The sequence below is a fragment of the Pongo pygmaeus genome, chromosome 10, assembly GCF_028885625.2.
Source record: "Pongo pygmaeus isolate AG05252 chromosome 10, NHGRI_mPonPyg2-v2.0_pri, whole genome shotgun sequence".
Lineage (NCBI taxonomy): Eukaryota > Metazoa > Chordata > Mammalia > Primates > Hominidae > Pongo > Pongo pygmaeus.
Window position 1 is genome coordinate 6294327 of NC_072383.2, and position 20317 is coordinate 6314643.

The window sequence follows — 20317 nt, forward strand, 5'->3', positions numbered from 1 at the left end:
TCTTTGGGGGATGGGGGTGCTGGCAGAGTTGCAGATAAAGACCGAGGACAGCAATGCATGGGTTGTTTTTTTGTTGTTTTTATTTTTGGAGATGGAGTCTCGCTCTGTCACCCAGGCTGGAGTGCAGTGCCTCGATCTCGGCTCATTGCAACCTCTGGCTCCTGGGTTCAAGTGATTCTCGTGCCTCAGCCTCCCAAGTAGCTGGAATTACAGGCACGCACTGTCACACTCAGCTAATTTTTGTATTTTTAGTAGAGACGGGGTTTCACCATGTTGGCCAGGCTGGTCTCAAACTCCTGACCTCAAGTGATCTGCCCACCTTGGCCTCCCAAAGTGCTGGGATTACAGGCATGAGCCACTGCACCTGGCCTGCATGGGCTTTTTATAAACTTGGTTTTCAAAAGTCTGTATAAGGATTTGCCCGTAAGTCACATTGGGCCATGCTTCACCAAGAGAAAGGGAAATTGTTGTCATTCCCCAAATATTCCCCAGCCAACCTTCATGGGTCCTCCTTAGTATTTACTCTGGGCAAATAATTATTCTTTGTGGTTTCTTTTTTTTTTTTTCTTTTGAGACAGAGTCTTGCTCTGTCACCCAGGCTGGAGTACAGTGGTGCGATCTCGGCTCACTGCAAGCTCCGCCTCCCGGATTCATGCCATTCTCCTGCCTCAGCCTCCCAAGTAGCTGATACTACAGGCGCCCGCCACCACGCCTGGCTAATTTTTCATGTTTTTAGTAGAGACAGGGTTTCATCATGTTAGCCAGGATGGTCTCGATCTCCTGACCTCGTGATCCGCCCGCCTCGGCCTCCCAAAGTGCTGGGATTACAGGCATGAGCCACTGCGCCCGGCCTCTGTGGTTTCTGACTCTTGAGATATTAGAAGATGGATCTGGATAAAAGGCCTGATGGGAAAGGAAGCTGGTCCAAATGAAGAGGACACAGGAGAGGAGATCTGGGTGGATTTCAAATACTTTTTCACTGAAGTAGTCATTCATTTATGGAGTAATTACTTACTAATGACCATCTGTCCAAAGCATGGATGGGGCAAAGGAGATAAAAAAAAAAAGAATGACTCAGAGGTCCCGTGGACCTCAAGGAGCTTGTGCTCTGATGAGACGGGAGGCAAGCCCCAGATAGAGGAAGGGCAGAGAGTGCGGAGCGTGGATGCTGGAGAGGACAGGACGGATGCGACACTGGCCTGCTCACGTGCTTGGCTTGCTCGGGTTGCATTTGCCATTCACCTGGGAGGACTGGGGGGAAATGGGTGGGGAAGCAGCAGGCTTGGCTTAGGCGATCATGACAGCATTACAGGAGGGACTTGCAGAGGCACAGTGCACGAGGCTGAACTCAGGAAACTTGGAGAGATCGCATCTAAGGAGCAGACAAGGAGGAGGCAGGGTTCAGTGGTGTCAGCTGCTGCGGGATCCCAAGACATGAGGATTCAGCAAAAGTCTTAAGACTTGCGACCCCTTTCGGGTTGGGAGAGATGCAGTGACGAGCCAGTGAGGACTTGGAGGTGGTTAAGCCGCCAGCTCAGGGGTGAAAGGAAAGCAAAGAGCACCCTGAAGGAGCTGCGAGGTTGAAGAAAAAGAGGGTTCTATTTCTGGTTTTGTTCCGTTTGGATTTTTAGGTTAGGGAGACCTGTCTGTGTGTTCGCAAAGGTCAAAAAAGTGGCAGAGGCAGACCTGCAGTCAGGAAAGAGGTTAATTAATGGAGCAGGTTCTTGAAGGAGACAGGAAGCTTTGAAAGAGAGAGACCCCTGCTTTATTGTTTTATACACTTTGTTTTAGAATAATTTTAAATCTACAGAAAAGTTGCAGAGATAGTGTAGAGAATTCGCTCATCCTCCTCCCCAGTTTCCCCTATTGTACCGTCTCATATTATGGTGTTTCATTTGTCACAACTAGGAAACCACCATTGGTACATTCTGTTAACTGAGCTCTGGACTTACTCAGATTTCACTAGTTTTTCATGTAACATCCTATTTCTGTTCCAGGGTCCTATCCAGGACACCACAGGACAGTTGTCATGCCCCCTCAGTCTTCTCTGGGCTGTGACAGTTTCTTTCTTTCCTTGTTTTCTGTGACCTTGACAGTTTGGAGAAGTACTGGGCAAGTATTTTGTAGACTGTGCTCAGTTGAGGTTTGGCTCATGTTTTTCTCAGGGCCTAGCACCAGTGAAGAAATGAAGAAATTTCCAGTAAAACAATGGGAAAAAATGACCCTTTTCCTCTCGGCCCTCTCAAAGGGATGGAACCATTTTTTGGCCAGATAGCAAAGGAGCTTTTCCCAGCAAAACCAGAATGTTTCCATTTGGCTTTTCTTGGAAACAAAAGAGGAAACCATGGGCAGGGCCGCGAGCTGGGAGTAGAAACTATGGGCTCTCTCCCGTATCCCTGCATCCCTGCCTGACCAGCTGGGGAACTGCTGGTTGCCATCCTCTCTCCAGAGCCCTGGGAACAGGGCACTTGTCTCATTCAGCATCCACATCAAACTTGCTCTGCTCCTGCGGTGATAGGCTGGAGTGGGGCAGCCATCGAGGAAATTGCATGGTCAGCATGCCGCCATATGTCTGTTAATTAACCTGGGAGGAAGCCATTGACCCCTTGGCCTCCCAGACTCCTATAGTCTCATTTATGGAGCCACTGAATAATTGACTTGGTGCCCTCTTTTAAGGGTTAAAGCTCTCTTTGTTTCTTGCTCCTGGCCTCTCCCATTTAGTTTCTCCTATTATTAAAGTAGCTGAAGCTGGGCGCAGTGGCTCACACCTGTAATCCCAGTGCTTTGGGAGGCTGAGGCAGGAGGATTGCTTGAGGCCAGGAATTTAAGACCAGCCTGAGCAACATAGCAAGACCCCTGGCTCTACAAAAAAAAAAAAAAAAAGGTTTAAAATATTAGCCAGGATTAGCGGCATGCACCTGTAATCCCAGCTACTCAGGAGGCTGAGGTAGGAGGATGGCTTGAGCCCAGGAGTCCAAGGCTACAGTGAGCTGTGATTGCACCACTGCACTCCAGCCTGGGTGACAGAGCAAGACCCTGTCTCAAAAAATAAAGCAGCTGGGGTGAAAGCTGGATGGGGGCAGGAGAGCCCCTCTATGCCACAGCAGAAAGTGAGTTCTCCTAGAAAATACTTCAGGGCGCCTGACAACCATGAAAGGCATTATTGGGTGGCACTGGTTATACAAGTTTTGTGACCCTGTGACCCCAAGCCATTGTGACTTAGCCAACTGGAGCGATGTCTCCAACAGTGTTACAGAAAATGGGGCAGCTAATGGTTCACATAGCATCCCCTCCGGCCAGGGAACTCAGTCATTCTGTCAGAAAAGGCAGCAGGGTTCACTCCTGATTTTTGTCCAAGTGCTCCCAGTCATGCCCCTGGCCCTCCCTTTTCTCTGGGTTACTTGAACCTTTCTCCTCTCTTACTGTGAGTTGTTAAGCCTCTGAGACCGACACCTATGGCAGCTTTTCCCGTTTCTCCAGAGCCAGCTGCTTTTCCTTCCTGGTTATAGTGAAATGTTGTAGCTTTGACAACCAAGCCGCGTGATGTAAGGTTTAAGGTGGGGTCCGAATGCGGGGGACTCCCGACTCCGGGCTTGGCCTGGCCCTTGGCCAAGATAAGACCTGAGATGCTTCCTTTTCCCTCCTGGTTCCAGTTCTCCAGCCCAGCATCCTTCTTATCACCTGTGCACAGAGACCGGATCAATGACTGGACTTAACATATTGGCTCAGGGTCCTTGACGTTGGGGCTCTCTATAAGATGGAAGGGGCCTTACCCCTGGAGGTTCCACTGGGGTACCCTGTCATTATCGGAGCGTGGAACATTCCCAGAGAGACGCAGCTCCTGCCTGTGAGAGGCTGCTGTGCAGAGCATAGCTTTACCTCATCTTACAGCTTAGTTCCTTGGCAGGCCTGGGATTGTTTTCGTTCTTTTCTGCGACTCAGTTTTCCCAGCAGATAAGGGGTGGGGTCATAACTTCACTCATCAGGGGAAATAAGATGACTTGGGAGATAATTGCTTGATAAGCACAAGCCTACAGCCAAAAGGACAGTAAGGAGCACTGTCTCGCTATCTCCCTGTGCACACAAGAGCATCACAAGACCAGGGCGAGAGGGAGGAACAGGGTGAGAAACAGGTTGTGGCTAAACGTGGACAAAAATTGAGCTCCGGCCTACAGTTTTCAGGTTAATGCTTTTATGTCCAGGAGGCCAGCAGCCTCAGTCTTCCATTCCCAGGGGAGGTGGTATCACCTTTGTACTTCTTTCTTTTTTGGGACGAGTCTCGCTCTGTCACCCAGGCTGGAGTGCAGTGGCGCAATCTCCGCTCACTGCAAGCTCCGCCTCTCGGGCTCACGCCATTCTCCTGCCTCAGCCTCCCGAGTAGCTGGGACTACAGGCGCCCGCCACCACACCTGGAGAATGTTTTGTATTTTTAGTGGAGACGGGGTTTCACCGTGTTAGCCAGGATGGTCTCCATCTCCTGACCTTGTGATCCACCCGCCTCGGCCTCCCAAAGTGCTGGGATTACAGGAGTGAGCCACCGCGCCCGGTCCATCTTTGTACTTTTAACGCTCAGGGACCCTGGAGGACCCAGGCCAGGACTTGCCACCTACAGAGTCAAGACCAGCCCAGTGTGTGCTTGTCTAGTTCCTTGTGTACGTGGATTCAAGCCACATAACTCTTCTAGCCCAGCATGCTCCCAGCAGGGCGCGCCTCCCGGCCTGAGCTAACTGCGGTGCTCCTGGTTGGGGAACCCATAGTCTGAATGCGAGTACCCTGCTGGGTCCAGGACGGTGGAGACTCACGCTTCTCCCCAACCAAACAGTGATCTGCTTGCTGCCTTTGGATTAGGCCAGGAGACCCTCCCTCACTGGCCTTTTATTAAGAAGGAAAATCAGACTCGTGTTTGAATTCAGAACTCTCAAGTTCATTTGAACTCTCAAATTCCTGTGCCTGCGTGAGTTTTTCTCCTCCGCGTTGTCCAGCCGCGGGTCACGTGGCGTCGTACAGTCCTTACCAATGTTTGGAGCTGCCTGCCCTAAGGTGGGGCTGAGAGGTTGAGAAGATGCTGAGTGACAGTCCACAGGCTGGGAGTGCAGGGCTGGTGGGGCTTTATGCTGGTAAAGTGAGGTGGTTCTCCCAGAGCCCATTTGGTACCTTCCTCTTCAGATGCACTTCTGATATTATCTCCTTTATTCTTTAGCCATACCTAAAAGGCAGGGAAGGGCCGCATCTTACAATCCCTGCTTTACAGATGGGAACACTGAAGCAATAGAACATGAAGCTAGACTCTGCAGCCCCTCGTGGTGGAAGCACACCTCCCTGGCAGGAGCAAATCCGCTTTTGCTCCTGAGGGGTAGGTGAGGTTGTGACTGCTGCAGGCAGAGGTCTGGGTGACCCTTCCCACTATTGCCACATCCGCTGTCCACCCAACATGCCCACACTCACTGCCATATCGTAAGGGAAAGGAGAGGAGAAAAGAAGGAAGGAAAGAGAGGCCTGTCCACATCATGGGCTATCACAAGCTCCTGGAGCCGAGAACCAAGGTCCCTGATGAGCGGGCTCTGACATAAGAGTGCCTCTGTTGAGGAGGGTGGACCAGCAAAACCTGGGCCCACCCACTCCTGCGTCCAGCCGGCTACCACACTGGAGGCCTGTGAGTCACTCCCCCGGCAAGCCCTGGTACGGGCGACGACGAGGGAGCTCAGCTGGCACTGGGGGGGGCGCTTGGCAGGAGGCCTCCTGCACAGCATCTAGTTTAGCAGTGCCAGCGAGAGGAGGCCCTGACATGTCATTTACTGAGCAGCAGGTCTCCAGGGACATTGCAGCTGCCCTCCCTGGTGCATGTGTGTCCGGAACTGTGTAACCGTCACCCAAGTCAACAGTTAGAATACGACACCCCCAGCCACGTGGCACCTCCCTGAGCATAATTTCCTCCTCCACCTAAACGTCACCGCTCACCTGATGACAATGCTTTTCCTTTATCATTTATAGGCACATGTAAGTGTCTAGCTCTGTGTACATCCCTAAACAGCATAGCGATTTTTAACTACATGGAATCGTATTGTGTGTTTTCCCGTGGCTCTGGCTTCTTGGTTTAGCATTGTGAGATGCACTCATGGTGTTGCGTGTAGCTAGAGTTACTCGTTTTCACTGCTGTATAGTGTTCTGTTGCCTATAAAATACCCCTTCGGCCAATGGGCGGCAGGTAGGTCACTGATTATTCCTCGCTTGCTGGTATTTTTTGGTACCTGAATAAATCAAACACACCCCGTAATGGCGTCTACAACTACCAGGCATATATGAGGGGCAGAGATCAAGGGTGGTCACAGAGCCCTTTGCAAGCCTCACCCTTCAGTGCGTGGGGACTGCGTTGTTGCTGGCAGCCAGAATTAATGCTGACGTCCTGTATGTCTTGCAGCTTGCCGGGATTGCTGTCCTTGCCATTGGACTATGGCTCCGATTCGACTCTCAGACCAAGAGCATCTTCGAGCAAGAAACTAATAATAATAATTCCAGCTTCTACACAGGTGAGGGACGGGGAAGGCTCGGTGAATTCAGACTCTGGCTCCAACAAAGTTCCTCCAACTTTGGAGGCCCCATGTTGACCCAGGGACTTGGGCTTGGGAAAGACTTTTGCTCTGGCCACTCTGGCCAATCGTGTCCCTTTCAAGTTGTGCAGTTTTTGTGTGTGTCATTGTGCCTATGAATTTGCATTTAACTGATGTGGTTTCTTTTCCTGACGGCCAAGTCGGGCATGTTGATGGTTCTGTGATGTGATGTAGCCTCTGCCAAAGTTGTACCCATTCTTGAGGGTTTACGAACCTCTGTTCTCATCTCTGATGCTCTCTCCTGATTATGTCTTATCCTGCATCATTTCCTTAATTCAAAAAGCTTTGTCCTGGGGATCTGCAGTGCTGGAAGAAGATACAGACAGCTTTCCTCTTCACTGTTCAGATAGGGACCCTGAGACTCGGAAAAACATCAGCCTCCTGGAAAACACAGCAACAATAGGAGAGACTAGAATGGACTCTGCCCAGCCCTTTGGACCCCTGGTACTGGGGTAAATGCTGTAGTGTTTAGTTTTATTTGTTTGTTTTTGAAACGACTTTTGCTTTGGGAGAGAGGCTTCCAGTTTAAACCTGCCTGGGATCCTCTGAACATGAACAGACTTGGCAGGTTTCTTTCTACACTCAGGCTTCTTGGCAGCCTTGCTAGCACCATTCTGTCCCTCTCGTTGCCGTATCACCACGTCAAAGCTCCCTTCAGAGGAGGGGGAGCCTGGTGCCTGCCAAGTGCAGTTGCCGCATCTGCGTGAATTCAGACTCTGGCTATACTTTGCTTGGAGGTAGGAAACTTTTCATTTGTGAGAAACAAAGGAAACCTCCTATTTTTAGGAGGACGCTGACATGTTGTCAGGCTCAAAGTGTAAGTTTGGTCACTTCCTTCCCACCCACCAAAAAAGTTATTTTTACAAAGGAGGGAGAAAACAGTTATCTCCCAGTCCCTCAGGGAGAAGCAAGGCTGGCCAGCCATGTAGACCTTCCCTTTCCCACCTCTTGAACTGGGTAGGGAGAGTCTTTAAAAACAGCTCATTTGGTTGTGTAACATTTGAGCCCTGTGGATAGTTTTGCTGGGTTTACTGCCTTTTATTGTTAGCTGGGTTTTTTAGGGTGTGCCTCTCTATTATCGGAAAGAAAGTGAGAGAAAGCACAATGTATGTTTAGAAAAAAAACTACACATATACACAGAGTTTTTAGGGAACAGGTTTCTATAGCGCCCTGACTTGTTTTAGCAACAGAACATTTTTTGCAAGTCTGTGACAGGCTTAGAATGCTGTCCTGCCGAGCAGGAGGGAGGAGCCGGGTGCGGGTGCTGGGGAAGACTCTCCACGCTCCACGCCGTATTCCAGAAGGGAGCCCTGTGTTGGGGGAGCAGGTCTGCCGGCAGGAGCAGGCACAGTCAGGCCTGCTTTCCTAAGCAAAAGCCCTGTGGCCGGTGCATGTGTCTCCAAAGAGAGACTCAGTCCTCCCTTGTCCTGGCTGCTTCTAACAACCCACTTTTTCTTTTCTGTTACCCAAAGCCTCCATGGCTGATTCTTTATATTTTCAGATGTGGGAGTTAAGAATCTCATGGGTAAGAAGATGGAACTGGGAGGAAGACACTAACATTTTTATTTTTATTTTTTTTTTTGAGACAAAGTTTCAATCTTGTTGCCCAGGCTGGAGTGCAATGGCGCGATCTCGGCTCACTGCAACCTCCGCCTCCCAGGTTCAAGCGATTCTCCTGCCTCAGCCTCCTGAGTAGCTGGGATTACAGGCATGCACCACAATGCCCAGCTAATTTTGTATTTTTAGTAGAGACAAGGTTTCTCCATGTTGGTCAGGCTCGTCTCGAACTCCCGACCTCACGTCGTCCGCCTGTCTCGGCCTCCCGAAGTGCTGGGATGACAGGCGTGAGCCACCGCACCCGGCCGAGAGACACTAACGTTTTTGAGCTCCCTTCTTTTTGTGTCATTCATCGTCTTGTGCATATTATGTAATTTAATCCCCTTAACTCTGCGAGGAGTATGGAATGATTCTCATCTCACAAGTGCAGGAACCGAGGCCTAGAGGGCTTAAATAACTTGTCTAAGCTTATGTTCCCTCAAGAGGCAGGGCCAGGCTTTGAACTCAGGCCTAAAAGAGCTGCTTCTCGGGCTGTCATTGCCAGGTTGTGGGGTCTCCCTCTGTAGGAATGGAAAAGGTCTGTACTGGCTGAATGTGCCCCATTGGCAGGGATGAGGTGGGGCTGTCTTGGCCCTTTTACTTCACCCAAATTGTAGTTGGGGAGAGAAACCCCTGCATCGGTGGCCCAGCCAGCAGCTGACAGGTGGGAAAGCTGTGGGGTGGCAGGAGAATGGTGAGTGCCATTAGAGGAGCTGGGGCTCACCTCTGGGAACCTCACAGGATTCACATCCTGCAGGTCATTGCAGGGCCCACCTGGTGGCTGGTGGTCCTACCTGAAGTGACCAGGAGGGTGATTTGAAGGCACAACCCCAAAGAGACACAGATCCCCTAGTTGGGGTCTAAGGGCCACTGTCCACTTAGCTCTGCCAGGGAAATACAGATCCTTTGCAGCTACACCCCGTCCTGGGAAAAGAGCGGAGCTTTGAAGACTTTGTTCTGCAGAAGCGCCGGCAAGGGGGATGATGCATGTGAGGTTAGAACAGCAGCACTGTGTCTGGGCACAGTGGCCCACCCCTGACCTCAGGTGGTCCGCCCACCTCAGCCTCTAGCACTTTGGGAGACTGAGGCAGGCAGATCACCCGAGGTCAGGAGTTCGAGACCAGCCTGGCCAACATGGCAAAACCCCACCTCTACTAAAAATACAAAAATTAGCTGGGCGTAGTGGCATGCACCTATAATCCCAGCTACTCGGGAGGCTGAGGCACAAGAATCTCTTGAACCCGGGAGGCAGAGGTTGCAGTGAGCTGAGATCACACCACTACACTCCAGCCTGGGAGACAGAGCGAGACTCCATCTCAAAAAAAAAAAGAACAGCAGCCCAGCATTCTGAGCACTGCTTAGGTCTGGGCTGTGCCCTGAACGTCACTGAACGCTTTAGGAAATAATAATTGTCGTCCGTGGGCAAAGGGCCAAGGAGGCGTCGCTCTGTGTCCCCTTCCCCACGAGGCTGTGAGACCAGCCTTATGTATTGGCCCAGAGCCCTTCTCCTAGCAGATGAGCTTGGAGTGCCAGCCACACCCTGGCTGCTTTTCCAAGGGATAGTCATGGGGTGGCCACCCCTTGCACTGGGCCACCAACTGTCTGCAGAGCAACCCACAGGCCAGCCTGACCGTGCAGCTGACTTTTCAGGAAACCTGAACAGCCCAGGGGTGTCTTTTCTCCATTGGGGCCACAGCTTACCAAGTAGAGAAAGAGTATATAACCAGGCAGAAAAGCAAGTGAAAACCTTTCCAACATTCAGAGCAGTCTATGGTGAGTCCAGAACAGCTGACAGCCTTATATGGGCCTTCTCTCCAATCCAGGCCTGGAGATTCAGCCCGTCAGCAAGATCCCTAATCCCAGGCTGCAAACATGTTGGGGAACTTCATTTTCTTGGTCCTAGGCCAGCAGCCTTTCCCAACTCCCTGGTGTCCCTCCAGAACCACGGCTGCTGAATGAGGGCATCTAGGGGGGCTCCAGCCAGAGGCCGTGAATGCCCCCCCTTCCTCAGCCAGCCCCCTATCCATGATGAGGTGCCTGGTGATTTTCAGGACACGGGACACTTGGCCTCAGTAAGCTGGCGTCCCCATCCTGGCTTGTGACCTGGGGCAGTTCATTTTATTGCTCTGGGTTTCATTTTTCTCCCTCCTGAAACCAGCACAGCTTACACACCCACTCCCCTCTGGGGCAAAGAAGTACAGTGTGTGGCAAATAGAATTCCATTGTGGCGCTTGGCGGGAACCAAGACGAAACCAGTTGGGGCAGAGGTAGGGCTCCTTTGAACACCTGATGGAGTTATTTGGATATAATAAACTTTTATTGCAAGCCAGAGGCCCTACCGGATTTTGTTCTCCTTCACATAAACGGGTGTGGTGAGTGCTGTTTGCAGGACAGAGCTGGTGTAGGGACGGGAGCCTGCTGTGTCCTCTCCCTGGCCTAAACTGAGAGCCCTGATGAACAGTGAGAAACACTGTTCCATTTCTTGTGTAAAGGACACGCTGGCATATGCTACTGCTGCTACACCAGCCTTTTTTTTTTTTTTTTCTAGGCCTGTAATGTCAGCCTGAAAAAAGCAGAATAAACAACCCTTAAGCAAATTAATACCGTAATCCTAGAGAAGGCTCTGTGATGGATAACATTTTCCATGAGTCAGACAGCAAGCTAACATTCACTTGTTTTATAAGGGGGAACACTTTGTCATTTATCAACAGCAGCCTTGGCTAACAAGCTTGGGGTGTAAGCAATGAGTAGCTTTTCCAAAGGGAAGCACTGAATAGCCCTTGTAAAAACCAGCCCGAGCCCTGCAGTGGTTCTGTGACTTCCATGGGGCCTGCTTCCAGATGAGCTGTCCTATAGCTTGCCGGCTGCTGCTGAGTCCCGGAACACAACTGCCAGGGGATCGCTTCCCTTTTCCCCTGACTAGAGAGGGCTAAAGCTAGGCACTGCAGATCTGTGGCCATCCACGCAAGATTTAAAGCCCACAAAACCCTTGATCTTAAAATCTTCCTGTGCTGAGCCCTAGCATGAATATTTAATATTAACCACAAGCCCCATTAGGAGCATGTTCTCTTTCTCTGCGTGGGAAATACTTTTCTCTTCAGTAGCTCACTTGCAGCTAATCCAACTCCCTTGGCCTCTGCCAGGACCACCAGGTTCATGAACTGGGATCTGGACTTAGAGAAAACATGTCTGCCTGTTCGTTCCCACTCCACTGTATTTCATGTGCTTGTAAATCCTTTTGATCTCTTAATACCTCCTGTTTATTCAGCCCCTGCTATGGAGCTCAAAGAAGTGACCTCACCCTTCCTTGACTTGCCCCCATGAGATGGGGAGAAACTGGGGCCTTTCTACTGCCCTCATGTGAGAGAGCCAAAGGAGGCTGCCCTCTTACCCAGTGCCCCATGCATGGGGCTGCACAGCCTCCCCAAGCCCAGCTTGTGGCCTCACAGTGTTTGACTGCCCAGGAAGATGCGACCTGACTTGAGGACAAGCTACATTTGTCCCCTTGCCCAGTCTGGGCCAGGCATGCACAAGAACAATACCCATATTCTTGCAACGTGGGGTTTGCCAGTAACCCCACGTGACTTGACCTCACGACGGATGTGGGGGAGAAGGGGGAGGAACAAACGCTCTCTGTGTGCATTCTGCTCTGTGCTGCCCGTGAGCCTCAGCTGCGGGCAGACTGCATGGTTTGTTGCCTGCAAATCCTCACCCCTGCTCGGGGTGCAGATGTGGGACAGTGAAGTCAGTGTGTCACCTGCCGAGGGTTCTCATCGAGTGTCCTGCTGTGTATTGTGGGGAAACATCACAGACTTTCTCTCTCGCGTGCATGTTTTCAGCCCCTACTTCAAGGATATCTCTCTGATCCCAGTGAAAGAACGGTAGGGATACAGCAGCAGGTTAAAATTCACCATGGTGATTACTAATGATTGTTACTCATGCTTGGTATAATTGAGATTAACAACAGCTAGCATTTGTTGTGCACATGTGGATTATATCACTTAATCCTCACAGCAATCCTGGAAGTGGGCATTATTGCTACCCCTGTTTTACAGATAGAAACCTGTTGCACAGAGAGGTTAAGTGGCTTCCCCAGAGTCACAGAGCTGGTGCTCTCGACATATGACAGTAGCCTCTCCCAAGGCTGGACAGAACATGCCTGCAAGACAGGGAGGCACAGAGACTTCGCTGCTGGTTTTCCCTTGGGACCCATGTAGGGCTGGGGTACTGATTAAGGGAGTAGTCCCTGCAGGACAGCTGTGGCTTCTCAAGAATAGAACTGTGGGATGGCCCCTCTGGGCATTACTTTGGTGGGTTGTGGAACGAGTGGGGCCAATGCTGCTCCACTGTGTTTGTGTCCCAGGAATTTGCATTGTTCTGGGTTTGGGCAAAAGTTATAGAAGTTGCTGCCCTTCTCTCACCTGCTTTCCATGAGCCACTCAGATCAAGGGCTTAGTAATGGTGTCACTCATCCTCTCCTTAGCAAGGAGGAGCCTCTTCACCCTTAACCTGGAATAACTGAGTTGTGACTGTTAAGATCTTGTTAGCATGCTATAGAGATCTTTTGAAATTTCCAGGAACATACCTCTTTAATTTTACTAGTAAGGAAATTGAGGCCCAGAGAGGGAAAATGTCTTACCCCAGGTCACACAGCAATTAGCATCAGTGTTAGGGCCAAAAGACAGGTCTTCTGACACCCAGATCTGTGTCCCTTTGCACTAGAGTCAGGTATTGGACCTTTGCCAAGAGATGCCTTTGGGTGTTCCTAACTGTGTGTGCCTAACCACCACCCAGCAACAGGGCAAGGAGGCCCCCCTTCTGGGAACAGGCAGAGTTGGTTCCCCCGCCCCTGGGGTAGGGGGGTGCCTAGGTATGCACGGCCCCTTCCTGCTGGAAATCTGCTCTGACAGCGTCCTCTGTGAGGCAGGGTCCCAGAAGTTAGCCAGAGTGTGGAGGGTGTATGCTGACTAGCTTGAGTGGATTCATCTTGCTGGAAAGAGCTGACAGACTGGACCAGTTTGCACTCCGAATGTAGGGATTCCCATGGATATTCTCTGTCCTGGATTGAGGGCTAATGGGCACCTTCCAGAAGGGCTGAGGGTAAGGTAGGAGAATAGGCTTGATGAAGCAGAGTCATGCAAGAGAGGCTGGTGGGAAGGAGACCTGGGGCAGAGGTGGAAAAGGAGGCTGTATTTTAAGGAAAGGGAACTTCTTCCCTGAGATGAGGGGAATAAGGAGGTGGGGAGGCAGGAGTTAGGCAGGGGGAAACAGGAATTGCCGGAGATGCCTGGGCCTCTGAACTGATGTCTCCACGCGTGTGTGCTTCCTCTGTCCTCCCACAGGAGTCTATATTCTGATCGGAGCCGGCGCCCTCATGATGCTGGTGGGCTTCCTGGGCTGCTGTGGAGCTGTGCAGGAGTCCCAGTGCATGCTGGGACTGGTGAGTCTCCCCTCAGTATCCCCGCAGCCACCCTGACTCCCACCGCCAAAACCTCAGCAGGCCCAGACCCAGACCCAGACCCACAGAACAGATGGAGGGGGATGGGGTCAAGAAGCTGTCCTCAGCCTGGGCCCCTCCCCGATGTGAGGTGTCACCCCTCTTCCTTTCTGGAGCCTGTCTTATCGCTTCCCCTAGGCAACTAAAAGGACTTTGTTTCCCCCTTTTCTTGAGGACCACGTTTGCTTTTTTTCCCTGAATCCACAGGTACCTTTTGCCTTCTCCTTCTTGTTTCAAAATCTGTTTTGGTCGTTTCCAAACTCCACGGAGTGGATTCACTCCCTTTACTTTCCCAAATCTCGTGTCTTTTGTGAACAATAGTAGTTTCCTGCTCACTGACTCTTAACTAACGCCTTGTAAATGCTAGTTCTGGGCTCAGCTGTGCTCAGCTCTTTCCTCATGTCCGGGCACCTTGCCTCACTGTGGGCTCTGTCCTGGGCTTGGTTAACTGCCTGTTCTGTGAACTTCTTCCCTGCCCCTGCTAGGCTGTTCATTTGTGTCACCAGATGCCTGTTCCCAGGGAGTTGTCCTTCTTCCTTGTCCCAAAATACCCTTCGATTTTCCTGGCTGGTTGGCTGGGACTGTTCTCACCCCGTCCCCTTGTTGCCTTCCAGTTCTTCGGCTTCCTCTTGGTGATATTCGCCATTGAAATAGCTGCGGCCATCTGGGGATATTCCCACAAGGATGAGGTAGGTTTTTCCCATGAGATCTCTTGGGTTTGGGAGTTGGGGGATGGGGGACAGTGAAGCAGGGGGCAGGTCCTGGCTGGGCACTTTGTTCAGCTTTCAGCTGTTGACCAGGCCTCTTATCTCATCGCGTGCCTGTGTGCCAGCAAACATGCCCTCCTCGGGGCAGAGAATGTCAGCGCGCTTACTGTGCTGTCCGAGATTGTGCCAGCCATGGTGTTGGCTCATAGTAGATGTTCAGGAACTACCCATTGGGGCTGTGTGTGTGTCTTTGTCTGTCCATCTCACACCTCAGCAGCCCTTCCCCCCAACTTTTAGAAAGATTACTCAGGAAATACAGGCTTTCTGTGGGCTGGACACCCTTGCCTCCTCCTCTGATCTATAAATAACGTGTTCAAGTGCTGCCCCCATGAGCCAAGTGCTGCCCCCAAGCCTGTGCAAGGTCCACAGATGTTTGAACTATGGGCCCCACATCTGGAGACTTGGCCATCTAGTATGGGGAAAAGACATGAAATTGACAAGGGTCATAGAGGTGATTTATATCCAAAGTACTATGGGATTTGAAAAGGTGGGGTGGGGAAGGGAATCTCTCTTGGCTTCACAGAGAAGGGAGCCATGACCTAAACCTTGAATGAGAGATGTGTTCAGGAGGAAAGTTAGTGGAGGCAGGGGACTTCCAGTCAAAGGGGCTGAGCATGGCTGAGCTTGGGCTTACGTGGGGAGCCCTGCAGAGTTTTGGACCAGGATGGGCCATATCAGAGTAGTGTTTTTGGAAGGGCTGCCTTGTCATGTTCAGCAGGAAGGGGGAAGGAAGAGAGATGCTAAGATGCTGGAGGCAGGAACCCTATTGTTTGTTTTGTTCTTGAGACTAGTCAAGTGCAGTAGTGAGAAACAGGGAAGAGTGGAACAAGACTTCCATCTGTAACTGACGTGAGCAATCCATTGAGATAACTCACTACTTTTAGACCAGCCAAGGGAACTCTGTTCAAAAAAAAAAACAAAAACACGTATCCAAGCAATAACAGCTACAGCTGTAGAAATAGGAGGGGATCATTGTGAAAAATGTCAGAAAGATGCTGAAGGAAAAATGCTGGCTGTTGGTCTGTTAACTGGATGTGGGTGAGCATCAAAGGGACAGAGAGACATTAAATTGGGATGCACCAGGTGCAGGCACATAATAATATATCCCCTATATTATAATACAATAGCTGGCACATCCTCCAGATTTACTCTGTACTGGACATAGTGGTAAAGGCTTAACATGCAATATCTCATTTAAATTCTCAAAATAACCTATGAGCTGTAGGGACAAATGGGGAAACCCCATACAGAGAAGTTTAGTAATTTGCCAAAACTCAAACCTAAGTGAAGAGAAAAAGAAGATGGAAGCCTGAGAAAATAGTCAAGTCAGTAGTAGTATTTAAATTATTATTATCCTCTAGATCGTAGAGATTCCGTTTAGGAGCCAAGTAGAGCTGAAGGACTGACCAAAGTGTAAGAGACAGGGAGAAACGGCCAGAGTGGGTTTCTGGAGGATGTGGGAGGAGATGGGAAGTGCCCAAAGGCCCTGAGAGAAGGCAGTGCTAGCGGCTGCCATCTGCCCAGTGACGTTGTCCAAGCATGGGCATCTGGTGGCTGAGAGCTTAAAGAGAGAGAACAAGATGGAACGTGTAACATTTGTTCGTGGAGGAAGATGTGAAAATGCCGTCTCTGCCCCTCTCTTGTCTGCCCATTGTAGGTGATTAAGGAAGTCCAGGAGTTTTACAAGGACACCTACAACAAGCTGAAAACCAAGGATGAGCCCCAGCGGGAAACGCTGAAAGCCATCCACTATGCGGTATGTCGCCTTGGCAAAGACATCCTCCTGCGCTTTCTCCGGATTGTGTCTGCGCACAGGGTGCCGGCTGCACCAGACCAGTGCAAACATTCTAATCGTCTTTTTAAAATTTGTTTCTCTCATCCCCATCCCTGCCTTCTCACTGTAGTTGAACTGCTGTGGTTTGGTTGGGGGCGTGGAACAGTTTATCTCAGACATCTGCCCCAAGAAGGACGGACTCGAAACCTTCACCGTGAAGGTAAACTCAGAGCAGGATCCTGGTGTCCCTGCCCCATTGCTCGGGACAAACCCTGCAAGCATGAAAGTGACAGCAGCCAAGTGCTGCTTCAGAAAGACCCATTCTGCCTGTGAAAGGGCCCCAGGGCACCCATCTCTTCTCTCCTACTTTGGGCCCTCTGTTTACTCAAGGGCAATAAAACAAAGGCCCCACCGGGGAATGACAAGTGTTCTGGCACCACCCACTGCTGCCAGCCCGGAAGCTCTCAAGGGCAGGCCTGCTTCTGAGTCTTGGACTCCCGCTCTGACTTTGTCAGTGGCTCCTGTCTGTAAGCCAGAGTTAATGTCCAACTCCAGAATAGTAAAAAGTGACCTTACAACCATATCAGAAATAGACCGCCAAGCAGGGCCTGTCCCTCCTCCTTCCCTGATATCCTGCCCAAATTTTAGGGATCCACTAGCATAGCCATCCCTTTGTTCCCCTTTCCATCCACCAGCCAGAACTTCTCTTATCCCCGAACACTCCTGTCCCCAGCCCACCCTCTGTCCACCAGTTCTCCTGGGTGAGACGGGTGCTATGGGAGGAAGGAGGTGCCCCGGGAGGAAGGATTGTGTGTGACCCAGGTCTTGGTTTGTCTCCCCAAGTCCTGTCCTGATGCCATCAAGGAGGTCTTCGATAATAAATTCCACATCATCGGCGCAGTGGGCATTGGCATCGCTGTGGTCATGGTGAGTGGCAGGACATCGTCCCAGGAGGGGGACTGAGGAGTTCACATTGATTCAGCCCATGCTCTGCCCAGACACCGCTGCAGTCTGTGCATTTGTCAACTCACTTTGTCCTCGTGCCCTTAGTATTTCCATTTTACCACTGGGGAATGGAGAGAGAGAGGCCAATGTTCTGCTCAAAGTCTCTCACCTCCTGAGTGGAGTATCTGAGGTTCCCCTGGGTTTCTAAAGAGTCGACTCTCTTAGCCGTTAAGGTTCAGGGCACATGGGTGGCAGTGCTGGCGCTGCTCGTCCTCAGCTCCTGCACCTGCTGTTCTTCTCCCTAAGAAAGTCGTTCACTAGAGGCTACCGGCGTGGGAATTGTTCCGTTTCCTGAAGTGCATCTGAACATGGGCAGCCAGAAGGAAGTCTCTCGCTAATCACCCCCTAGAGACCAACAAGGGCCAACCAGGTTCCTTGGGGTCATGTCCTCTCTCCCCATGAGGGAGAGCCCCAGACGGAACATGGTCCTCGCTGGGATGGCCTCGGCTCACTGAGTCTTCCCCCACCCCCGCCTGCCTCTGCCCTCTTGCCAGACTGCCCCCAAAGAGAGAATCGCCTCCTTTCTTAGTGGTTATTTGCACCCTTCACCGGCATCTTAAGAAAGGCATGAAGCACCTTTCAGCAAAAGATATAATACCTTCTTTTTTTTTTTTTTTTTTTTTTTTTTTGAGATGGAGTCTTGCTCTGCTGCCCAGGCTACCCAGGCTGGAGTGCAGTGGCGCGATCTCAGCTCACTGCAAGCTCCGCCTCCCGGGTTCACGCCATTCTCCTGCCTCAGCCTCCCAAGTAGCTGGGACTACAGGCGCCCGCCACCACACCCGGCTAATTTTTTCTATTTTTAGTAGAGATGGGGTTTCACCGTGTTAGCCAGGATGGTCTAGATCTCCTGACCTCGTGATCTGCCTGCCTCAGCCTCCCAAAGTGCTGGGATTACAAGTGTGAGCCACCGCACCCAGCTCTTTTTTTCTTTTTTTGAGACGAAGTTTCACTCTTGTCGCCCAGGCTGGAGTGCAGTGGTGCAATCTCGACTCACTGCAACCTCCGCCTCTCTGGGTTCAAGCAATTATCCAGCCTCAGCCTCCCGAGTAGCTGGGACTACAGGCGTGCACCACCACGCGCAGCTGATTATTTTTAGTAGAGACGGGGTTTCACCATGTTGGTCAGGCTGGTCTCGAACTCCTGACCTCAGGTGATCCGCCTGCCTTGGCCTCCCAAAGTGCTGGGATTACAGGCGTGAGCCACCGTGCCCAGCCAAGATATAACAATACCTTTTAAAATAGAATATTGACACTTTGGGAGGCCGAGGCAGGCGGATCGCACCACAGCACTCTAGCTTAAGCAACAGGGCAAGACTCCATCTCAAAAAAAAAAAAAAAAAAAAAGAATATTAAATACACACACACAAAGACAAATGCAAAAGTACTAACCTGTATGGACTATAGGAAAACCTGGAATTTGAGCATTAAATTTGGCTCTGAGCTTACTTGTCCCACCCTGAAAGTTCTCCAAGGAAAATGCTTGTGCAGCTGACTGCCAACCCCCTCAGATTCCTCACGTCCCGCATCCTTCTCATTATCTGGCCTGCATCTCTCCTGCTTCAGTACCTTCTGACTCGTTTGGCCTCCTGGATGCCATTCTCCTTGTCATTTGTCTGGGACTGGGTGACCCATGTCTCTCCCTTTCCCTCAGCCTTCCTTGAGATCAAACCACCCTGATCCTCATGTTTCTTCCTATCTTCTAGATATTTGGCATGATCTTCAGTATGATCTTGTGCTGTGCTATCCGCAGGAACCGCGAGATGGTCTAGAGTCAGCTTACATCCCTGAGCAGGAACGTTTACCCATGAAGATTGGTGGGATTTTGTTTTGTTTTGTTTTGTTTGTTGTTTGTTTTTTTGCCACTAATTTTAGTATTCATTCTGCATTGCTAGATAAAAGCTGAAGTTATTTTATGTTTGTCTTTTAATGCTTCATTCAATATTGACATTTGTAGTTGAGCGGGGGGTTTGGTTTGCTTTGGTTTATATTTTTTCAGTTGTTTGTTTTTGCTTGTTATATTAAGCAGAAATCCTGCAATGAAAGGTACTATATTTGCTAGACTCTAGACAAGATATTGTACATAAAATAATTTTTTTGTCTTTAAATAGATACAAATGTCTATCAACTTTAATCAAGTTGTAACTTATATTGAAGACAATTTGATACATAATAAAAAATTATGACAATGTCCTGGACTGGTTTTTGTTTCCTTTAATTATTTTGAGAGCTATTTAGTTTGCAAATGTCTTTCAACTCCTATTAACTCCACCTGCATTTTTTCTTTTTTTTTGAGACGGAGTTTCGCTCTTGTTGCCCAGGCTGGAGTGCAATGGCCTGATCTTGGCTCACCACAGCCTCCACCTCCTGGGTTCAAACAATTCTCCTGCCTCAGCTTCCTGAGTAGCTGGGATTACAGGCATGCACCACCACACCCAGCTAATTTTGTATTTTTAGTAGAGACAGGGTTTCTCCACGTTGGTCAGGCTGGTCCCGAACTCCCAACCTCAGTTGATCCGCCCGCCTCGGCCTCCCAAAGTGCTGGGATTACAGGCGTGAGCCACTGCGCCCGGCCCCACCTGCATTTATTATGAGAAGTAGATTGGGAGGTTGCTTACCCCAGTTTACTAATGAAGAAATCTAGATGTGGAGAGATTAAAGGATTCTGATCCAAAGTCACACAGGTGTTAACAGAGGAGTCAGCAACAGCACCTGGTCCTCAGACGCTCATTCAGCAGTGGGGTGTATCTTGGGGATATGACAGTACACCTCACACCATGGTGACAGGAACTGTTTTATTCACTACCTAGCACCTAGTATCTGGTGCATAGTAGTGTTCAGTATTTTTTATCAGTTAATATTTTTTGGTTGGATGAATAAATGAGTGTGTACCCATCAGGGTTTCATCAGAGAAGCAGAACCACTAAGAGGTACTTGTTTGAAGAAATTTGTTGTGGGAATTTGACCTTACACAGTCACTGGCACTGGGGCTGCTTAAGCAGGCTCTGCAGACAATTGGGAAGGACAGACGGATATAAAGTAAGGGAGGACAAGCCCAAGCGGGAGCCCTTGGA

General features: G+C 50.3%; 1 protein-coding gene across 1 annotated transcript in view; it reads left to right on the top strand.

Moving 5' to 3' along the window:
* CD9 (CD9 molecule) overlaps positions 1-19436 on the top strand; it is a 37966-nt gene extending 18530 nt beyond the window's left edge. The window contains exons 2-8 of the mRNA XM_054443294.2: positions 6419-6527; positions 13547-13644; positions 14316-14390; positions 16126-16224; positions 16373-16462; positions 17086-17169; positions 18950-19436. Coding sequence (XP_054299269.1) covers positions 6419-6527; positions 13547-13644; positions 14316-14390; positions 16126-16224; positions 16373-16462; positions 17086-17169; positions 18950-19015 — 621 coding nt within the window. The 3' untranslated portion in view covers positions 19016-19436. The remainder of the gene's footprint in view (positions 1-6418; positions 6528-13546; positions 13645-14315; positions 14391-16125; positions 16225-16372; positions 16463-17085; positions 17170-18949) is intronic.
* The last annotated feature ends 881 nt before the right edge of the window (positions 19437-20317 follow it).